The 20079-nt window shown below is 39.7% G+C and overlaps 1 protein-coding gene across 2 annotated transcripts in view; it reads left to right on the forward strand.

Moving 5' to 3' along the window:
- The first annotated feature begins 3460 nt into the window (after positions 1–3460).
- The window catches only part of PRR16 (proline rich 16), a 237955-nt gene continuing 221336 nt past the window's right edge, over positions 3461–20079 (forward strand). The window contains exon 1 of one of the 2 annotated variants that reach the window (XM_075541429.1): positions 3461–3763. In XM_075541429.1, coding sequence (XP_075397544.1) covers positions 3605–3763 — 159 coding nt within the window. In that variant the 5' untranslated portion in view covers positions 3461–3604. The remainder of the gene's footprint in view (positions 3764–20079) is intronic. The other variant, XM_075541430.1, reaches the window with a different exon arrangement.

Below are 20079 nucleotides of genomic sequence, written 5' to 3' on the forward strand. Positions count from 1 at the left end.
TGATTGGCTCGATGATGAGTCAAAGGAATGAATAAATTCTCCCTGAAGGTAATTGAGATAGTTTATTGGGCCAGCCTGGCCGATAAACACAAGTGGGATTAATTGAAGGGCGGAGAGATAACTGGCTCTGTGAGCCTTGCCTTTCTTGTCTCTCGCTCTTTGATCATCGGACCAGTGTGCGCTGACTTGCTTGTTCTGTGCCTCAATTTACAGGCTACACTACCTGTGGGATGCCTAGCCTGTGGACTGGGTCGCTGTAAGTTGAGGTCCCTTTAAGACCACATGATTGGAATTTACATCTCTTGAGCTGAGTACTGACAGTTGGTGACCTGGCTGACAGTTGGTGACCTGCCTTGCTGTTTGCTGCCTGTGCTGGGATAGCCTAGCTCTCTCTACAGAGGACCACCTGATGGCCCTCAAGACTTGAAGGACTACCACTGATTCACAACTCTCTCACAGAAGTGAGTTGCACTGAGCCATTTGTACTGCTTTATAATTTAACTGTTCATTTCTTGTGTTATATATCTATCTTTATATATATAAATATATATTATCTTTAAAATTATATATATATAATTATCCGCAATCTGGTTTTATCTCTCTAGAGAACCCTGTCTAATACAATAATTTTTAAAAATGCGTGTGTGTGTGTGAGGGGGGAGTAATACATTGGATTTATATTTAAATCTCCTTTTCATTCTTCTGGATTCTGTCTACATTTTAAACTTTCTATGTTTTTCTTGGTAATATGGAAATTGTACTTGCTTTAGACAAACCTTCATGAAGCTAGTGTTCACACCACTCATGGGGTCCTATTAACTTTCTCAGTTTGATCCTGAAAGCCAATTTTTACGTTCTCTCTTTCAGTTAACTTCATATTGTACATAAATATAGATGATAGTCATTATTCAACAGTGAATTTTGATATGGGTATGGGTAGTACTTTTCAGATAATAGCTGTGATTTTGGAGCTAGAAAAGTCTGGTTCAGTAGCAGCCATGGATATAAAAGGAAAAACAGATTTTTTTTTCTTTTTGAACCTTTAGCAAAGGAGATTCAAAGTAGCATGGAAATATTCTTATATTGTTGGCGACTCTTTTCTTGAGGTAAGAAAAACATCACTTTCTTACTCTCCAATATTTGTGCCTAAAAATCACTATATTGCGTTTAAGGGACTACTTCTTCACTTATTTACTGCTGAGTGTCAAAATTTTAAAACTAGAACAGTAGCGTTGACTCAACTTAGCCACTGCCACTTCAGACCATTTATCTTTTCTCAGATATTAAATATCATTGAAGATTAGATAAATTATCACTGTCATCAAGTTGACTCCAATTAGAAGGACCCCATAGGCCTCCATGGAACAGAGAGAACTGTGTAGGTTTAAGAGGCTGTAACTCTGCATGGGAGTAGACACCTTTGTCTTTCTCCCTGTACAAAGCCCGTGGCTTTGAAATGCTAACCTTGAGGATCTTAGTCCAATGAGTAACCCAAGATGCTGCTTGATTCAGCTTGTTTTCACTGATGTGTCTTTATAAATTAAAGAACACTTAGGGAAAAAAAATTATTGCTACCTAAGAGAAATCAATTGTATTACTTGTTATCTTAATCAATCCATTTTTCTCTTGTTTTTCTCTTTCTGAAAATGTTCTTTTATGCTTTCCTTTTAAAAATTATTTTCTTTTCTTTTGTATATTTCAAAGTTGTTATCATTTTGACCTCTGGTGTATATTTCTATTTTCTTCTGTTTTTCCTTCTTCCATATTATTATTATTTTCTCAATGAAAGCTTAGTTCAGAATTTATTTCAGAATTAAGAGTTTGGTTATAAGGATTTGAGGCTTTGGAATGTTGCAAAACTGGGAAGAGGAGAATTACCAACATTGTCTTAGGGCAAGTTGAAGAGGCTTGTGATGTAAGAAGCAAGAGAGCCCTGTGAATATACACTTACGCGGTGAACTTATTAAAATAATTATCCGGGGGAGTGTGCAGTGAAACATATGCTAAGCCAGTCTGTCAGGGCAGAACAGACAGTCCATGAATTTACTATTAAGAAAATAAAGCTCCAGCTCATGAAACTAGTAACCATTTACAAAGAGAGACATTTAAAGCTTCCTGTGAGTATTTGAGTTTCATAACTCCCCTGACTGACTCCTTTCTACAGAACAGTCAATTCTTAAGATTTGTTTAGTAGCAAAATATTAAAATAGAGGCAGACAAGTGAAAGGGGATTGGAAACCAAATTCTATTCTGTGTCTCCAGGTCAGTTCTCCAGAAGGCATTTTTTCCCCTCCCCAAACACTAAAAGGAGAAAGATGAAGCTTTCTACTCGTCAAGATTTAGTCCAGGAAAAGCCCATCAGGGACAGTTTTACTCTGTCTTACAGAGTGGCTCTCATTCGAAATCCACTAGCTGACAGTAAATTCTGCAAATCCCAAACCTATGACCACAGTGTGGATTGGGACTGCTAGGGATCTTGAAGGGCAGAGCTGAACTGCACCAAGGGGTTTCCAAAGCTGTCCTCTGCAGGGAAGCTGCCAGCTTCCTCCCCATCTTTCTCCAGCTGAGTAGACAGGAAGGGTCTGAAATCCAACCTTTAGGTCCTCGCCTCCTGGTGCTGAACCTCTGCACCACCATAGACCTTCTCCCCAAATGCTCTCCGTGTACATCACTGGGTGGGCGGGCGAGGGCGAGCAGAGGGAGGGGAAGAGGAGCTGGCCCAGATAAGAACATGAGTAGCGACAATGACTCAGTCTCCGCGAGAGGTTTTTGGTGTGGGGACTTGTTCTCAACACATTTGATATTAGTTTTGTGCAATCAGCACGTTCAAGTCATTTCTCTTAAGAAGACTTGTATTTCATGGTTCTAGAAGCAAGGGGATTCTATTAAAGCACTATATATGCATACATGCACACATGGTTCTAGAAGCAAGGGGAATATATATATGACGCTTCTGACTGGAAAGTCACTGGGAAAAATGATTGGGGGCCTTTAAGATGACATCTAGCCCTGGGTGGACGTCTGTGGCTACTTTTCCTGACCCTATATCCAACTCCAGATCCTCTCTGTGTTTCTTTCTAAATGGATCCGAAAGCGTGATGGGGAACCAGGGTGCAGCGGGCTGGATCGGGGCTGGTTGGCAGGGGACATTGCAGGAGCAGCGTGAGGGGCCAGGCACGAGTCCCACTTAGATGCCTGCTAGGTGCTGCCCAGGTGGCTCGGGGAGGGGTCCCGGAGAGGTGCGCGCCCAGGCTGCAGGGGACCGCGCGGCGCCGCGGCCGGCTCGGCTCTCGGAGGGGCAGGCGCGTGTGTGCGCGCGAGCGCCGGGCGGCGGCGGCGGCGGCGGCGGCGGCGGGAGGAGGCGCAGGCGCGCTGCTCGCCCGGTTGCAGCCCCGCGCCGAGCGCCGCGTCTCGGGGAGTTGATGGCAGCACCACGGTGCGGCCGCCGGGCAGAACGCGGCGCGCAGCCATCCGCCGCTGACCTGGGAGCGTCCAAGATGTGGGGGCACCGGGGCGGCAGGGGCAGCAGCAGCGCCGGGGACGGGGGCGCGCAGCAGCCTTCGCTCGCTCGCCGGTCCTGACCTGCCTCGCTCGCCCCCAAAGAATGTCAGCCAAGTCCAAGGGGACCCCCTCCTCGTCCTCTCCAGCCGAGGGGCCGCCCGCCGCCTCCAAAACCAAGGTGAAAGAACAGATCAAGATCATCGTGGAGGATCTGGAATTAGTCCTGGGCGACCTGAAGGACGTCGCCAAGGAACTTAAGGAGGTGAGAGGCGCGGGGGCGGGGAGGGAGTGGGGGGCGCCTTTGGTGCCTTCGCGGATCCCGGGTCCCGTTTTGGGGCTTCCTGGGGACCTCCAGATCGCTAAACTCTTGGGAAACTAGAGAAAGACGCTTGAACACGGACTTTCTTTGCTCCGGCGACTCCTGGAGAGAGTTGTTGTTACACTTTACTTCTTATTTTGAAATCTGAAAATCAACTAGTGTTTTAATGGACTTGACCTGGGGGTGGTGGGAGGGTTGAGGGCGCGCACACGTCTGCGTCTGAGGTGGCTGCGGAGTACCCGGGGGTGTGTCGGCCCGGGAAGATGGGAGCAGCTCTGCCGGAGCTTGCTCGGGGCTCTCCTGCCTTCTGCTCCCCTAGAGCTCCCTGGCAAGTCCGCTCTTTCCCTGGCAGTCTCCCCAAACCAGGCTGAAGGGAGGGGGCCGGTTTCAGGCCCCGAGCCAAACTGAGAAGGGCAGGCTGGGGGAACCGGACTCCGTTTCCCCTCCCACCTCCCGAGGCTCACAGGAAGGAAGGAGACCCTGGAGGCTGGCAGGAGAGCCCCGTCCTCCGCTGGTGGAGCTGGTCTGGGACTTTCCCACTTTCGCAGTTCCAGAAGCATCCTTCGCTTCCTCCGCAGGAGGCTCCCTACAACTCTGGGCCTTCTTGCCACCCACCTCCTTTTCCCATTCCATCCTGTTTCTGTTAGCATTGAACCTGGGGACAGGGGCGCGCTCGCGCTGGTGTTGGCTTGTGTGTGAGTGAGTGAGAGTGAGTGAATGTGTGTGTGTTTGTGTGCGTGTGTGCATGTGCATGTGTGTGTGTGTGTGTATGTGTGTGTGTAGTGCTACTCCAGTCTTGAATCTTTGTAATTCGGAAGGTTTTGTCGTCCCCCTCCCGCCCCCCCCCCCCGCCTATGCACCCCCCAATCCCATGTTTCCCAAGATCACGATGGGGAAAAAGAAGAGGCAATGGTAGGGCTGAGGCTCTAGGCATAGGTGGGGGCCTGCCTGACGGGGTGGGGTCCCAGGCTAACCCTGTTGGCTGCTGGTGGCGCCACAGAGCTGAGCTGTTCCTCTACTTACACAGTGCATCCTTTCGTTCTTGGTGAGGAGTGTGTGCCCTTAATAGAACAAGAGAGCGCAGATTGTAACTTTGAACATGTTGGTGGCCATGGCAGAAATGAATGGGGTGGGACATCATGTACATTTCTGAGACCTCTGGAAGGAGATTGAAGGTGGTTTATGTCCTTTGCCACCAGAAATTAACCATCTCTATTCAGTTTCCAATACAAATTCGAGGAAAGAGTACCCCTATCTTTCTTCACTCCTATGAATCGAACTCTACATTTATTACCTAAATATCAATCTGTTAAAATGACCTATTCATTCACTGTCAAGACCTGGTCTGCTAGTGGCAAATGTCATTTTTCTAGGTTGCTCCCCAGACAAAATTTAACTACCGCTGAGGTGCTGAGAGTGCTGGTTGATACAGATTATGGGATAAAACTTGTCAGCGTTTACAGGGCCCTCCTGGATCACTGATCCACAACTGGTTGACAGATGGTGAGAAACTGTATTGAAATTCAAGTCTAAAGATACTGTTCCTTTCTTTGTTAGCCTTTTATTTGACATATTTGGCAGGTTGTGTTTTCATCTGCAACAGGGATTTTTTTTTTAAGAACGAATTTGGGCATGCTCCTTTGGACAGGATTGTGCTGTAAGGTTTTTGGTGTTTTTAAGTGGAGGGCAGTGTGGGAAACCTCAGCAGCGGAGTCACGTATCTCCCGGTTTCAGAGGTTGAGATGAGGAGAAAAAGCACTCAATCAGATCCTGCCTTAATGGGCATGTGCTTTCTTATGTTATGATGTGTTTTCCAGGCTCTGTTTTGGAAAGAATAATTTATAAGAAACTGCACGTTGTATTTGTTCTGCTTTGTATCCTTGTACCTTGGGAATTAGGTGGATCTATAGGGAGACTTTTACTAACCGGCGGGTGGGTCTTGGCATGCATGGCAAAGGTGTATATCAGGGAATCTGTAGCTCTTTTCCCCTTTCATTCTTCCTATGGATGATTTCATTTTCTTAAGAAACATCAATGGGAGAAAACAAATAATCAGGTATCTTGTAAAAGGAATAGAAAAGCATAGATCATGTACAACCAAGTAGATGAAAATATCTGACTTATGATAAACACTGCTGAGAAATGAAATTTTGACTCTGTGGTTTGGGAACTGTTGATTGGCTATCAGAGTTTGGGTAATACTCTAGTGTGATATTAAAATTTTGAATAATAAATAATGTGATGGCATAATAGATGATTATGCAGTGTGGGTATAATATTAGTGGGTTTATACATTGACTTGTATAGACTATGTATAGATATTGACATATTAATAAACTATGGTTGAATCTTAGAACACTGGCCATTTATATATGTGAGTGATAGATATTTTGGAAACAAGATATTTATAGGGCATATTTAAGCTATGACATCTTGAAATTGTTCCACATTTATATTGCATCTTATCACCTATGACTAAGTATGTTTGATACAGTTTTGAATGAGACAGTAAAAGAACACTTTATAAACTATAATTTTTTATGATGGTCTATATGCTTAAGATTTACAAATATAAATTCTGCTATTTAACTAATCAGTCATCGCATCCAATATTCTGGCAGTTTATAATTGGTGCTTGTTAAATATGAACTGTCATATTTAGAACTCTAATTTCTTATGGGAAATTACCCGATTTTAGGCTATAGTAGGCTTTTATATAGATTATCTGAAAGCACTTATTAACTTGAAACAGAAATAGAAAATAAAAATAGAAATATGACAAGATCACTATGTAAGTTACTATAAGATAGCATTTGTTTTTCTTTTCTTTTTGTTACTTCTAAAATAGAATAAATGTATATTTTAATGTTCTATCTCTTATCTTGGATAAACTGAGTGCCAAGAATATTGGACTTTCATTTGGGGTTATTTTGAAATTGTTTGTCTTTGTAGAAGATTTCTGGACTTTAGTCACCTGAAAATTAAGGTAGATTCAAACAGCTGAAAGCCCTTTGCTAATTATCCATAAAACCATAGTCTCTCTAATAGAAAAGTTTGATATTGTAAGTAAAAGTGAAGTGATTTAGGGCAAAGCATGACTTAAGTGTGGGAAGCATTTGTTTGAGCACCCTCTCTGATGCGAATGAACAGAGTAGAGGAAGTATTGTGGAGAAGAAGAACAAAATTTCTAGCATATTGAAGGGCAGTTTTAGCCTGCCTTCAGAATCTAATTGAAATGAGCTTAACTTGCTTCTTAGAAATAGTGTGGTTCTTATTGTCCTGTGAAGAAGAAAGACAGGGCTCTAATCTTGTAAAGAGTTTCAGTCTCAGAAACTCACAGGAGCAATTCTACCCTGTCCTGTAGGGTCCCTATGAGTCAGCATTGACTCAATGGCAGTGAGTTTGACTTTTGTTCTTGTCTTTTGTGCTTGTTCTTGTCTTTTGTGCTGTAATGGAAAGCCTTAAATAAATTCATGATATATTTTTTTCATCCCTGACTAGGTCCCAAGTACTCTACCATCTATTTATTCTTACCAAATGTGTACGTTGTAGTTTCTGCACTCATTGATCTCAAAGGTTAATGTGGGAGGCATTTATCCTGTCTTTACACACTAGTTTCATAAATAAAAAGGTATTATTGCCTTTAATTTTTGCTTTCACTATAATCTAATTCAGAAACTCTGAGAAAACAGAATTGACAATAAAAATGAATATATATATAAGTTGAAGAAAATTGAAATGATCATAGAACCAAAGTATTGCTGTGAGTGTATCCCACCAGTATTTATAAATCATCTTGTGTTAGGCTGGATTGACTAGAGAAACAAATCCAGTGCACTCATATATGCGAATGAAAGAGTTTTATATCAATAAGTAATTAGAGTAATTTCAATAAGTAATTAGAGTAATTATATACCAAGCAAACATCCCAGCCCAGTCTAACTCAAGTCCAGAAGTCCGATACTAGTCCATAAGTCCCTCTTCAGTCATATGTAATGATGCAGAATGTAAGAACCCCGCAGGCCAGTGGTCCACGGTGGGTGGAAATATGGCAGGGCTCCCACAGCTTTCAGGGTGGCCAGCAAGCAGATAAAGGTGAAGGCAGAGAGAAAGAGGGGGAGCTCCCCAGGCCCTCCACACGAGAAGGCCATGACCACAAGGAGAGGCATCTTCAGGCTGTGACCTTATGGACGGCTTGGATAGGACCCCTACACCTCTATATGTCTTCAAGATGGCATAAAATTATGGAGTTACCACACATCTCAAGAATAGTCTTGATTCACTGAACCCTAATGACTCGGGGCAAGATAAGTTGTGGGATGACATTAAGGACAGCCACACATGAAGAAAGCAAAAGACCATTCAAAAGACAGGAAAGAAAGAATAAAAATGAATGTTAGGAGAGACTCTCAAATTTATTCTTAAACCTCTAGTAGGTGACGCGAACTGCAGAAATGGTATTATCGAGCTACCCAGATGATTGTAAAGGGCAGCGTCTGAAGCTGGACCGTATAAAGGGAAGCACCCTTAAGACTGGAGGAAGATACATTAGCCATCTACGTCGTGCAGACAGCACCAACTTGCTTGCTGCAAGTGAGGAGACCTTGAAGCACTAACTGATGAAGTTCAAAGATTATAGTCTCAGGATACACTTAAACATAAACAAAACAACAGTACTTATATTTGGACTAACAGGCAGCATCATGATAAATGGGAAAGAAATAGAAGTTCTGAACGGTTTCCTTTTACTTGAGTCCATAGTTAACACCCATGGAAGCAGCAGTCAGGAAATCAAAGAATACATTGCACTGGTCAAATCTGCTGCAAAAGACATCTTTTTAAATAATCATTTTATTAGGGGCTCCCACAGCCTTTATAACAACCCATACATCAATTGTATCAAGCACCTCTCTGCATATGTTGCCATCATTGTTTTCAAAACATTTTCTTTCTACGCGACACCTTTATATCAGCTCCTCTTTTTTCCCCTCCCTCCCTCAGCCTCCCACTCTCATGAACTCTTGATCAGTTATAAATTATTATTATTTTCATATCTTACACCATCCCTTGTCTCCTTTCACCCATGTTTCTGTTGCTTGTCATCCTGGGGGTGAGGAGGGGTTATATGTGGATCATTACTATCAGTTCCCCTTTCCGTCCCCCCCTTCCCCTTCTCCTCCTGGTGTCACTGCTCCCATTATTGTTCCAAAGGGGTTCATCTGCCCTGGATTCCTTGTGTCCAGAGTTCTTATCTGTACCAGCCTGCATGCTCTGGTCTAGCCAGTTTTGTAATGTAGTACTGGGGTCATGATGGGGGGTGGGGAGAGATCAGGGAAGCATTAAAGAACTAGAGGAATGTATGTTTCATCATGCTATACTGCACCCTCGCTGGCTTGTCCCCTCCTTGTAACTCTTCTGTGAGGGAATGTCCAATTTTCTACAGGTGGGCCCACTCCACTCCGCCACCACCTTTCTCTTTCATATCTATATGATTGTTTGTTTGGGGTCTTCTGATGCCTGATAACTGATCCTGTCAACACCTCATCATCACACAGGCTGGTGTGTTTCTTTCATGTTGGCTTTGTTGGCAAAAGACATCTTTAAAGTGTAAAAAAAGATAAAGGTGTGCCTGATCAAATTCATCATATTTTTAATGACTTAACATGCATATGAAAACTTACATTGAAGACAGAAGACTGAAAAAGTATTGATGCATTTGAATTATGTCCTTTGCACTGAAATTGAGTGTACATAGGGCTTCAAAAGTTCATGGAAAGATTCAATTATCTTTTAATTTCATCTTTTCATAAGCTCTTTGAAGCCTCTTTATGTCATGGACTTCCAGAAGAACAGAGAAATCTGTCTTGGAAGAAGTCCAACAGAATGTTTTTTATGAGCAAGGATCATGCAACTTTGTCTCAGATACTTTGGATGTATTTCAGGGATGGCCACAAGATTACGATGCTCAGACACAGTGGGCTCAGACATTGCTCAGCAGTAAGGATGGTGCAGGCCCTGTTATTTGTTCTGTGTTCTGCTTTACATTATGAGTGGGAACAGATTTGAGGGCACCTGACTACAGCAACAACAACAACAACAACAACAACAACAACAACAACATGTTGATTTAGCTAGAGAAGTATACTTACTGGTGGGGATCCCTGGGTGCATAGAGGTGAGGGGTTGGGCTTGGAGCCCAAGGGTCAACTGCTCCTCAGAAGAAAGACGAGGCTTTCTATTCCTGTGCAGCTACAGCCCTGGAAACTGACAGGCAGTTCTGCTTGCTACATGGGGTAGCCACAATTGACTTGAAGACAGCCAATTTGGTCTTTGAGTTTAGTGATGTGGTAAACATTTAATGAGGAGAGTAGACCTCTCGAACGATAGTAACTTGCTATTTTTTAAAGATGATCATCATAAACAATAATGTATCAAGACCATGTACAGTAGATCATTTATTAATATGACTAATGAGGTAGAAATCTAATGAGGATGAATTTAGGTAGAAAAGGCAAAACAATAGGACATAGATTGGAATATTAGTTTGATCCATGCTGCCTTTTTTTCTACACATCTAGAAAAAAAATGTGATGCAACCGTAGAATTTTGGTAATAAAATTAACCATCAGTAGAAGAGGAGTTGTGGGTAATCCATGTTCACTAAGAATTGTAGAAAAAGAGACACTTTTTAAAAAAAAGTTGTCAATCTGATGTATTTGGATAATTGCCTCATTTAAAATAAAGATTTATTTGGCATTCCAGCTTTTTTCAATTATTGGTAACAACATAGGATCATAACTCTTGCAGGTAGAGAGAAATTAAATTCTGTAAACAGATTTTTGTTTGGAAACCATTTTGATTCTGGCATTCGCTATATTATCTGTCTTTTTTTGATGAATTCGAATTTTGCTTTTTATTGTTAGTGTTTTACTTTATAATTTAGAGTAAGAATATATGTTTGAAGAAACTAACAGGAGATTAAAAAATTAATATAGCCTTATTTTCACAGAATAAATTAATTATAATAAATTTAAGAATACATTAATTTTTGAAACTGGTAAATTGTATTCTCTTATATACCACATTTATTTTTCTATTTTCTGGATGATTAAAATTTGGACTGCCTTCTAATATTAAAAGCAATTATGTTTTTGTGCACCCAAGTTCTTGAGCATGGAATTAGGAGTTTCTGAAAGGCAAGCTCAGGAGTGACCTGGTAGGTCAGGAGTATGTGCAACTTCAAGTTTCCTAAGGAGTCCGAATCCATAGCTGTGACATCGATTCCAGCTCAAGCCATCATCATGTGGGCTGCGTAGACCTGCCTCATAAGGGTTCCCAGGCCCTTCTGGGACACTTTGCCAGGGCACTCTTCCATAAGCACGGGATCAGTTAGCAGGCTCTGCTTTGGTTCTGTTGTCCGTGTCCTCACACCACTGAGCTTGGTGTCTGGGTCCGTGAGTAGGAAGGCGCACAAGCACTATGACGGCATTTGAAGACCAGCATGTGTTTTCCTTTCATGACATTGTGCTGGTTTCCTAGGCTTACTGAAACAAATTTCCTCAAAGTGAATGGCTTAGCACAACAGAGATGTATTTTCTCAAAAATGTCTTTTCTCAAAGGACTGCTGACTGGGAGGAGGAAGTCAGTGTGTAGGCCAAAGGCCACGCTCTCTTGCAAGGCTCTGGGGAAACACCCTTCCTTTTCCAGTTTCTGGTAGTTTACAGTGTTATTTGGCTCATGGGAACGTAACTCTAATTTCTACCTCTGTTTTTACATGCCGACCTGCCTTCCACGTCTCTTCTCTTCTTTGAAGGACATCAGGCATATTAACTAGGGCCTACCCTAGTTCATCATGACTCGTGTTTAGTAATTATATATTTAAATAGCCTATTCTCAATAAGGTCATACTCAACAAGTGCTGGGAGTTAGGACACGGAGTGTGCCTTTTATGGGACAAAAATAAGCTTTAGCAGTCATAGACCCCACATCGATTGCTGCCAAGTTGATTCTAACCATAGCCTTGACACTGCAGAGTAAAACTGCCCCAGTGGGTCTCTAGGGCCTTGAACCTTTAGAAAAGCACAATGTGACATCTTTCCCCCATGGTGTGGTTGGTGAGTTCCAACCAATGACCTCCCAATTAGCAGATAAGCGCTTAATCACTGTAGCCACCAGTTCTTCAAAAATAAGTAGAATAAAACTATAAATCATAGGAACTGCTCTTATATAGGGGGTGAAGAAAAGATAACAACAAAATATTTTTGTTTTTAATTATTCTCTTCTTCTTTTAATGACTCATCAGTTTGAATTGCTGTATTTTATTGCTCTGGGAAATCCTGCTGAATATTTTATGGTTAACGAGCACATATATAAGACTCATTACATAGAACAAATTATAGAAAATCACCTCTGGAGTATTTTCAAAGTTTTAAAGTGGTGAATGAACGTAATTTAGCAGTTCATTTAGTTGAGGCAATGGTTTATATTTTTAACATTCAATATAATAGTCAACCTCCCCGAACAATTACATTTACTAAATACTAAAGTTCTCTAACAGATTTAAAAGCATGATGTTTTAGTATGTTGTTGAGGGAAAAGAATGATTATGAGTAAATGGAGTCAGCCAATAGCCATCCTTCACTATCTCTTTATTTTTGACCACATGGCGTTTTTCTGGACTCAGAGAATTAACTGATAGGAAGTTCCAGCCGTTTTAAAGTAATAGTATGATTCAGGCAAAAGTGAAGTGATCGATAACAGCAGTGAATGCAGTGGGTTTCATTTTTACCTGGATTATTTTTTCTTCCCTTGCTGCTCTGAAGTTTGGAGTTATTTAAATAAAATATAGACTACATTTTCCTAAACACATTAAACTACAGAACCTCTATAGAGCAAGTTCATGATAAAATTTACAGGCAATTTTGGGAATTAGGGAGTGGTATTCAAAATGATTAGATTTAATAGGCTGATGATTCAGTTCTGACTGAAATGTGCATGACTGACATCAGCTGCAAAAGCAAGATGAATAAAACATAGAGGGTACTATTTTCTTAAAAGAATAATTTTCCTCTACAATGTGTAAATACTTAGAAATATTTAAAAAATCTAAAGTAAATATAAAAGATAAAACTCAATTATTCTTATTACCATATAAGTAGGTAAATATTTTGCTGTATTTCTTTCTTCCAGTTTTTTTCTATACATATTTTTGCTGCAGATGAAGTTCTATACAATCATATGCAATTTTAATTTCTGCTTATATGCAATATAATAGATTCCTTTATACTTCCCTTACTTTGGGGCATTCTATTTATTTCAAAATTTTTATGGTTGCTAAATATCACTAAAAACAACGCTTGTGGCAATAAAAATAGCTTTCACAGAGAGGCCTTTGGTTTGTGACAGAGTTCTTCTAGGTGTTCAATTCGTCAGTCTTCAAAACAGGCTATTTTAAGCCCATTTTTCAGATAAGGAAACAAGCTTTAGAGATTCTATTAGTTGCCCAGGGTTATTCTGTTCTAAATGGAGAAAAGAGAGTTCAGGTCCAGGAATTTAACTGCTGAGTTCAATGCTTTTCTAAAAGCCTTTAACATTCAATGAAAAGTTTCCTATATGTCACACATGCACACATGTATTTGTGTGTGTGTATGTGTGTGTGCGTGTGTGTGTGCGTGTGTAGTCACTCAACTTTAGGTACCAGAATTTTGGTAAAATTAGATCAGTTAATTAAAATTTTCAAATTGCTTATAGCAAGTAAATAGATGCTACAATAATTACCTTTCACCTATATAGTCTTCAACCAAAGTGTTAATAAAATGATATTTTTATATTATGCCTTAGAACAGTGTACTCAACTATTTCAAATGGACAACAAAATTTCCACCTAGTTGCAGTCTTTGTTTTACACAATTGCTTTTAAAAAGGAAACATTGGCCTCGAGTTTTCACACGTTTGGGGTTGGCTGTTGTCTTGCCTGTCGCTTTGGCTGACAAAGAGAGAAACTTGTTGAATGCCTTAGCAGGCATGAAAACAGTGTACTGAAAACAGTGTACTGAATATGTGTGTTTTATAAGACAGTCTTCATTTTTAAGACAATTTCAATTGTTTTTAGGGATGTCTGTATGATTTCAAGTGAAATCAAGTCATAGAGGTGTGCTTTCAAAATTTTAGTTTACTATGAATAAAATATTTGTAAAAGTATGATCTGCAAGGGTCAACTACTTAGTTTTGTTGTTAATGATAACTTTATATAGAGCAGCCTTAATTAAAAATATTTCAACTTTAGTGCTATTGATTGCAACAGGCTCTTTCCTACATATAAAGTGTGGAAGAAATGGCCTTATTCTGAAATCCTGTTTTGTTTCAGTGTTCTTTATTCAATTTAAATGCATAGAAATAATTTGATTATATTAGTTTCTTAGGAGGACCCACTCGCAGTTAAGATTTCCTATAAGACCTTGGCCCACATTCAGTACTCTGGCAGCTTTAAAAAAAGCCAAAAAGTAACATTAACTGTTAATGAAACAATAAAGACGAATCAATGCAAAGGCCAAATCAAAGCCAGTTAACAAGGTGGCCTGCCATCTAGACGATGCTGCCTTACAGAGCATTAGATGGTTTTTTTGCCTAGGTCATGCAGGGGAGGACAGGAGGATTTCAAAGGAATTAGCTCATAGACACTAAGTTCTGGTTAAAAAAATATCATCATTGCTGTGACGTAGCTTATGTTGCTGATTTCTATCTTTCATTCTTCTGCCTTAATAGGTTGGTCTTTGAAACACATGTTTACATTTAGAATAATTGAATTGTTTGATGTGCTGCCGATAGATTCAGCTACAAGTAACACATGCCTTGCTTGCGTGGGGAAAGCAGATTTGCTGGCTTTGGAGCTGGCCCTCAGTGCTGGTACCACAAAACTGACAGGTGTGTATTGCCCTTTTCAGAGGATCGGGTCTTATCCCAACTTCCAAACGTGTTCACATGCGACAGAAGAGATCTATCTGCCTCAAAAAGACTGGCCAAATACATTGTTTTCTTGCATTTAATTGTTATTATTTGCTGTGTCGTCAATCTTTGGAACATGATTAAAGTGGTAGACCTTTCTCCTGGAACAAAAGCTCATTGAAACCTAAGTTTCGGGCCAGGATCACAGACTCTTGAGTGGTTGAAAATGATCAAATGAAGAGATAAGACAAATATATATATTTTTTTCTTTTCAGCTAATTGTTTCAGATCTAGCTGCTTAATTTTTAGGATGACCAGCTCTGGTTGTACAAACAGGAGAAAGAGAAATATGTCTATGATGTAATGGTTTTTATTCTAGTGGTCCAATGGGTAGTTTATCACATTTTCCCCCTCTTAAAATGACTCTGGTAGGAAAATTCTCAAAATAGAAAACATGTATGTATCTATGCATGTGATTTTCTCTGAAATTGGTTGGATAATCATGTATCTAAAGCTTAGATATCTCATTTATTGTGTCTCATGCTAAGTTCTAGATTAGAATATATCACAAAGAGAGGGACAAACTCCAGAGGTGGTTGTAAATTTAGATTTTCATTTATCTTTCTTTTTATAGGAATGATAGCAGAGTAGCCTTTTGCTTAGCTTTGTTTGATTTTCTTCTAGAGTGGCATTGATTCTTGAATTTATTTAAGAAAGATTTGTTGAGTTTTTGTTAACGTGGGAGAAACTATGCTGAAGACTGTGAAGGATGCTAACATGAATAAGCACAAAGAACTACATCTCAAATAGAGTGAACTTCACATGTAGGCGGGTATGATAGGCAACTCTAGAGGCAGGTCGAACATGTAAAGGGCCCCATCAGTTATAGCTGGAATGCAGAGATGAAAGAAGCGTTGATCATTCTCTCCATATGAATTGCTTTTTTCCAAGTTATGCATTCTAAGCTCTACTAACTAAGCCACGTAGTAATTCCTAATAATACAATATAGTTTTGGGAAGTGAGAACAAGCCTTTCAGATTCAAGCATATGTTGATTTCTTATTCTATATTAGAACTTTATTCTTAGGGATGTTAATACATTCTAAAATTTCAACACGTTTTCAAATAGAAGAACTTACTTTTATGAAATAAGTCTCTCTCAAAGAGAAGTCTGTTGCTGAAGAAATGGGAGTAACTTTAAAGCAATATGAAAATAAATCATTTTCTTTAAAATTTGTTGAAATAAGTCACTAATACTTTACATACTTTAAGACAATCAAGTTTAGTTTATAGATGTATGATTTAAAAAGCTTAATTTGATGTGAATAAAATACCTGAAAATGTATGAAAGATATGCAGATGCCAGCTATATACTTTTTATAATAACAACTGTATAGATAACCGTAATTGAAAATACTACATAATGTTGAAGCCCAAACAGAAGAGATAAGTTTATTTGTATTTAATTCTCTATACAGTATACATTTCTTGCACCAAATATTAAATTTAGAATGGTCTCTTTCTTAACCATAGACAATTTTGAGGTTCCGTTGTACAGCAGTGCAGTGTACAATAATATATGTAGGGTGCTTCAGTTCCATTTCCACTTCGACCAGTAACAACAATTGTATTTATGTGCAACGGAATGAAACACTGCCTGGTCCTATTCCCTCCTACACCAAATTGTCCTTTTATTTGTGCTTATTGTTGAAATCATGTGTCAAGCCATCTTGTCAAGGTTCTTCCTTCTTTTCTCTACGCTTCTACTTCACCAAGCATGATATCCTTTTCCAGGGACTGGTCTCTGCAGACAACATGTCCAAAGTATGTGACATGATGTCTTGCCCCATCCTTGCCTCTAAAGAGCAATCTGACTGTACTTTCTATGCATATACGCTTACTCTTTTGGCAGTCCGCGAAACTTCCAATTTTCTTCTCCAGCACCATAATTCAGATACATCAATTGTCCATTCTTTCTCATTCACATGCATATGAGGTAACTGAGAGGACAGGGGCTTGGACCAGGTGTACCTTAGTCCTCAAAGTAACTTCTTTGCTTTACAATGTTTTGAAGAGGCCTTCTGCAACTGACTTATTCAGTGATATGCTGGAGTTGATTTGGTTTCCATGAACATTGATTGTGAATCCAAGCAAGACAAAATTCTTGAAAATTTCAAATACATGTGTGCTATTGGACATATTCCTAATATCTAAATATGTGTGTGCTATTGGACTTATTACTTAATATCTCTGCTGTAATTCCCTCCTTAAAATAATATTTATTATAATAAATTACATGTGTGCTAAATACGTGTGTGCTATTGGACGTATTACCTAATATCTCTGCTGTAATTCCCTCCTTAAAATAATATTTATAACAATAAAATACATGTGTGCTATTGGACATATTACTTAATATCTCTGCTGTAATTATCTCCTTAAAATAATATTGATAATAATAAAATTCACTCATAAAATTTTATTCCATATATACAGCAAGCACTGTAGACATTTATAATTATAGCTTTTATTATTTGAATTTTCTGAGATTCATTCCTTCATTAAAAATATATATATAAAATGGTCCCAAAGGGATCAGTTACCAGGCATCAAAGAACAAAAAATCATATCATTGACTGCACACCTCCATGATAGGATCGCTGAAGACAAATGGGTGCATAAGCAAATGTGGTGAGGAAAGCTGATGGTGCCCGGCTATCAAAAGAGATAGTGTCTTGGGTCTTAAAGGCTTGAAGGTGAACAAGCGGCCATCAAGCTCAGAAGCAAATAAGCCCACATGGAAGAAGCACACCGGCCAGTGCGATCACGAGGTGTCAATGGACCAGGTATAAGGCATCATGCCAAAAAAAACCAACAACAACGATATGTGTGTGTATGTATGTGCATATATGTGTATATGTATATATATATATATATATATATATATATATATATATATATATATATATATATATATACCATATTAAATGAAGGGGGAAATGTAGAATGGAGACCCAAGGCCCAAGTGTCGGCCAATGGAGATCCCCTCATAGAGGGGTTTAGGAGAGGAGATGGGTTAATTAGGGTGTGAGGTAGTACCGATGAATAACACAGCTTTCCCCCAGATCCTGGATGTTTCCTCCCCCCAACTACCATGATCCGAATTCTACCTTGCAGGCCTGGATAGGACAGAGGCTGTACACTGGTACATATGAGGGCTGGAGGTACAGGGAACCCAGGGTGGATGATACCTTCAGGACCAAGGGTGTGAGGGACGATGCTGGGAGAGTGGAGGGTGAGTGGGTTGGAAAGGGGGAACTGATTACAAGGATCCACATGTAACCTCTTCCCTGGGAGAGGGACAGCAGAGAAGGGGGGAAGGGAGACTCCGGATAGGGCAAGATATGACAAAATAATGAGGTATAAATTCCCAAGGGCACATGAGGGAGGTGGGAAAGGGGAGGGAGGGGGGAAAAAAAAGAGGACCTGATGCAAGGGGCTTAAGTGGAGAGCAAATGCCTTGAGAATGATTGGGGCAGGGAATGTATGGATGTGCTTTATACAATTGATGTATGTATATGTAAGGATTGTGATAAGAGTTGTATAAGTCCCTAATAAAATGTAAAAAAAGAAAAGAGGGGAAAAAAATGATTAGGGCAAAGACTGTACAGATGTGCTTTATACAATTGATGTATGTATATGTATGAACTGTGATAAGAATTGTATGAGCCCCTAATAAATTGTTAAAATTAAAAAAAAATCATATCATTGGCTGCACACCTCCATGATACGATCGCCGAAGACAAACGGGTACATAAGCAAATGTGACGAAGAAAGCTGATGGTGTCCGGCTATCAAAAGAGATAGTGTCTGGGTCTTAAAGACTTGAAGGTGAACGGCCACCTAGCTCAGAAGCAATAAAACCCACGTGGAAGAAGCACACCAGCTGATGCAATCACGAGGTGCCAAAGGGACCAAGTATAAGGCATCATGCAAAATATATATATATATATATATATAATTAATATGCCACAGTTACTGTCAATTCATTGTGACCCTATGTGACAAAACAGTACTGCTCCTTAGAGTTTCCTATGCTGTAAGCCTTCGGAAGCACATGTGGAGATCTCTACTCCCAGGCAGCCACTGGTGAACTCTAACTGCCAACCTTTGGGTAGCACTTGAGCTATTGTGTCTCCTTAGGATGAATTGTTAGGTGTGTTAAATGGCTTTCAATGCATAGTGACCCTGTATACAACAGAATGGAACACTGCCTGCCTGTCCTATCCTCACAATTATTCCTGTGTTTGAGCCCAGAGAGGCAGTCACTGTGTCAATCCTTCTTTCCTGATCATGTTTCCAAAAGTCTAGCCATCTTCCCTTATAAAGAGCTTCCATTTTATTGTTTCGAAGACTGACCTCTTCGTTCTTTTTGGCTGTAGATAGCCGAAGTCAATATTCTCTGGCTCTACCACGTCAGTTTTTCTTCTGTCTGTTTTCATTGTTCAACACTTACATTCATATACGGTAATTGAAAACACCAGGTGTAAGTCATACTATAGTCCTCAAAGTTATTTGTTTGTTTTTAGAACTTTAACAAGGTCTTTTTTTTCTTTAACCAGATTTGCCCAATTAAATGCGTCATTTAGTTTCTTGGCAACAGATTCCATTAATATCTCTTGTTGATTCAAGTAGAATCAAATCCTTGACAACCTCAGTTTTCTCTCTATCATGATACTGTTTGCCTTATTATGAGGGTTTTCATATTCAAGTTTATTTGATAACTTTTCTAGTCTATTTCTTCTCTGTTTTTGCATAGCATTATTATTTTAATGGGTTATCTATATTTGATTAGACTTATTTTAAATATATACTTTCCTAGTTCTCTCCATTCATCGCTAAATATTACTTTTTATTTATTAGAGTTAATAATTACTGAACTGAAGAATGTAAAATAATTTGGATACTTATATGTATTTTAGGGTTTGTGAAAAATAAGGGAAACTCAGGAAAGGTGGAATCAAGTGGCCAGGTTAATGTGTAATGTTTCCTGAACGAGTTTAGTGTCAGCTACGTCTGCAATAAAGGATTCTTGGTTTCATCCATTCATCTGATCTCTATTATCCTTCTCCTGCCTCTTTCATTTCTAAAGAGAAAAGAATAAATTAGAGTGGTGTCACTGATCTGTGGCTTTGGACAAGTCATGGCAGTATGGCCATGATGATAGTGATTGTCATGACGAAATATGTTGAGTGCTTCTGATACATCAGAAACGGTTCTGTATTTAATCATTTCAATCACCCGTTGAGACTACC

The sequence above is a fragment of the Tenrec ecaudatus genome, chromosome 2 (genome assembly GCF_050624435.1).
Source record: "Tenrec ecaudatus isolate mTenEca1 chromosome 2, mTenEca1.hap1, whole genome shotgun sequence".
Classification (NCBI taxonomy): Eukaryota; Metazoa; Chordata; class Mammalia; order Afrosoricida; family Tenrecidae; genus Tenrec; species Tenrec ecaudatus.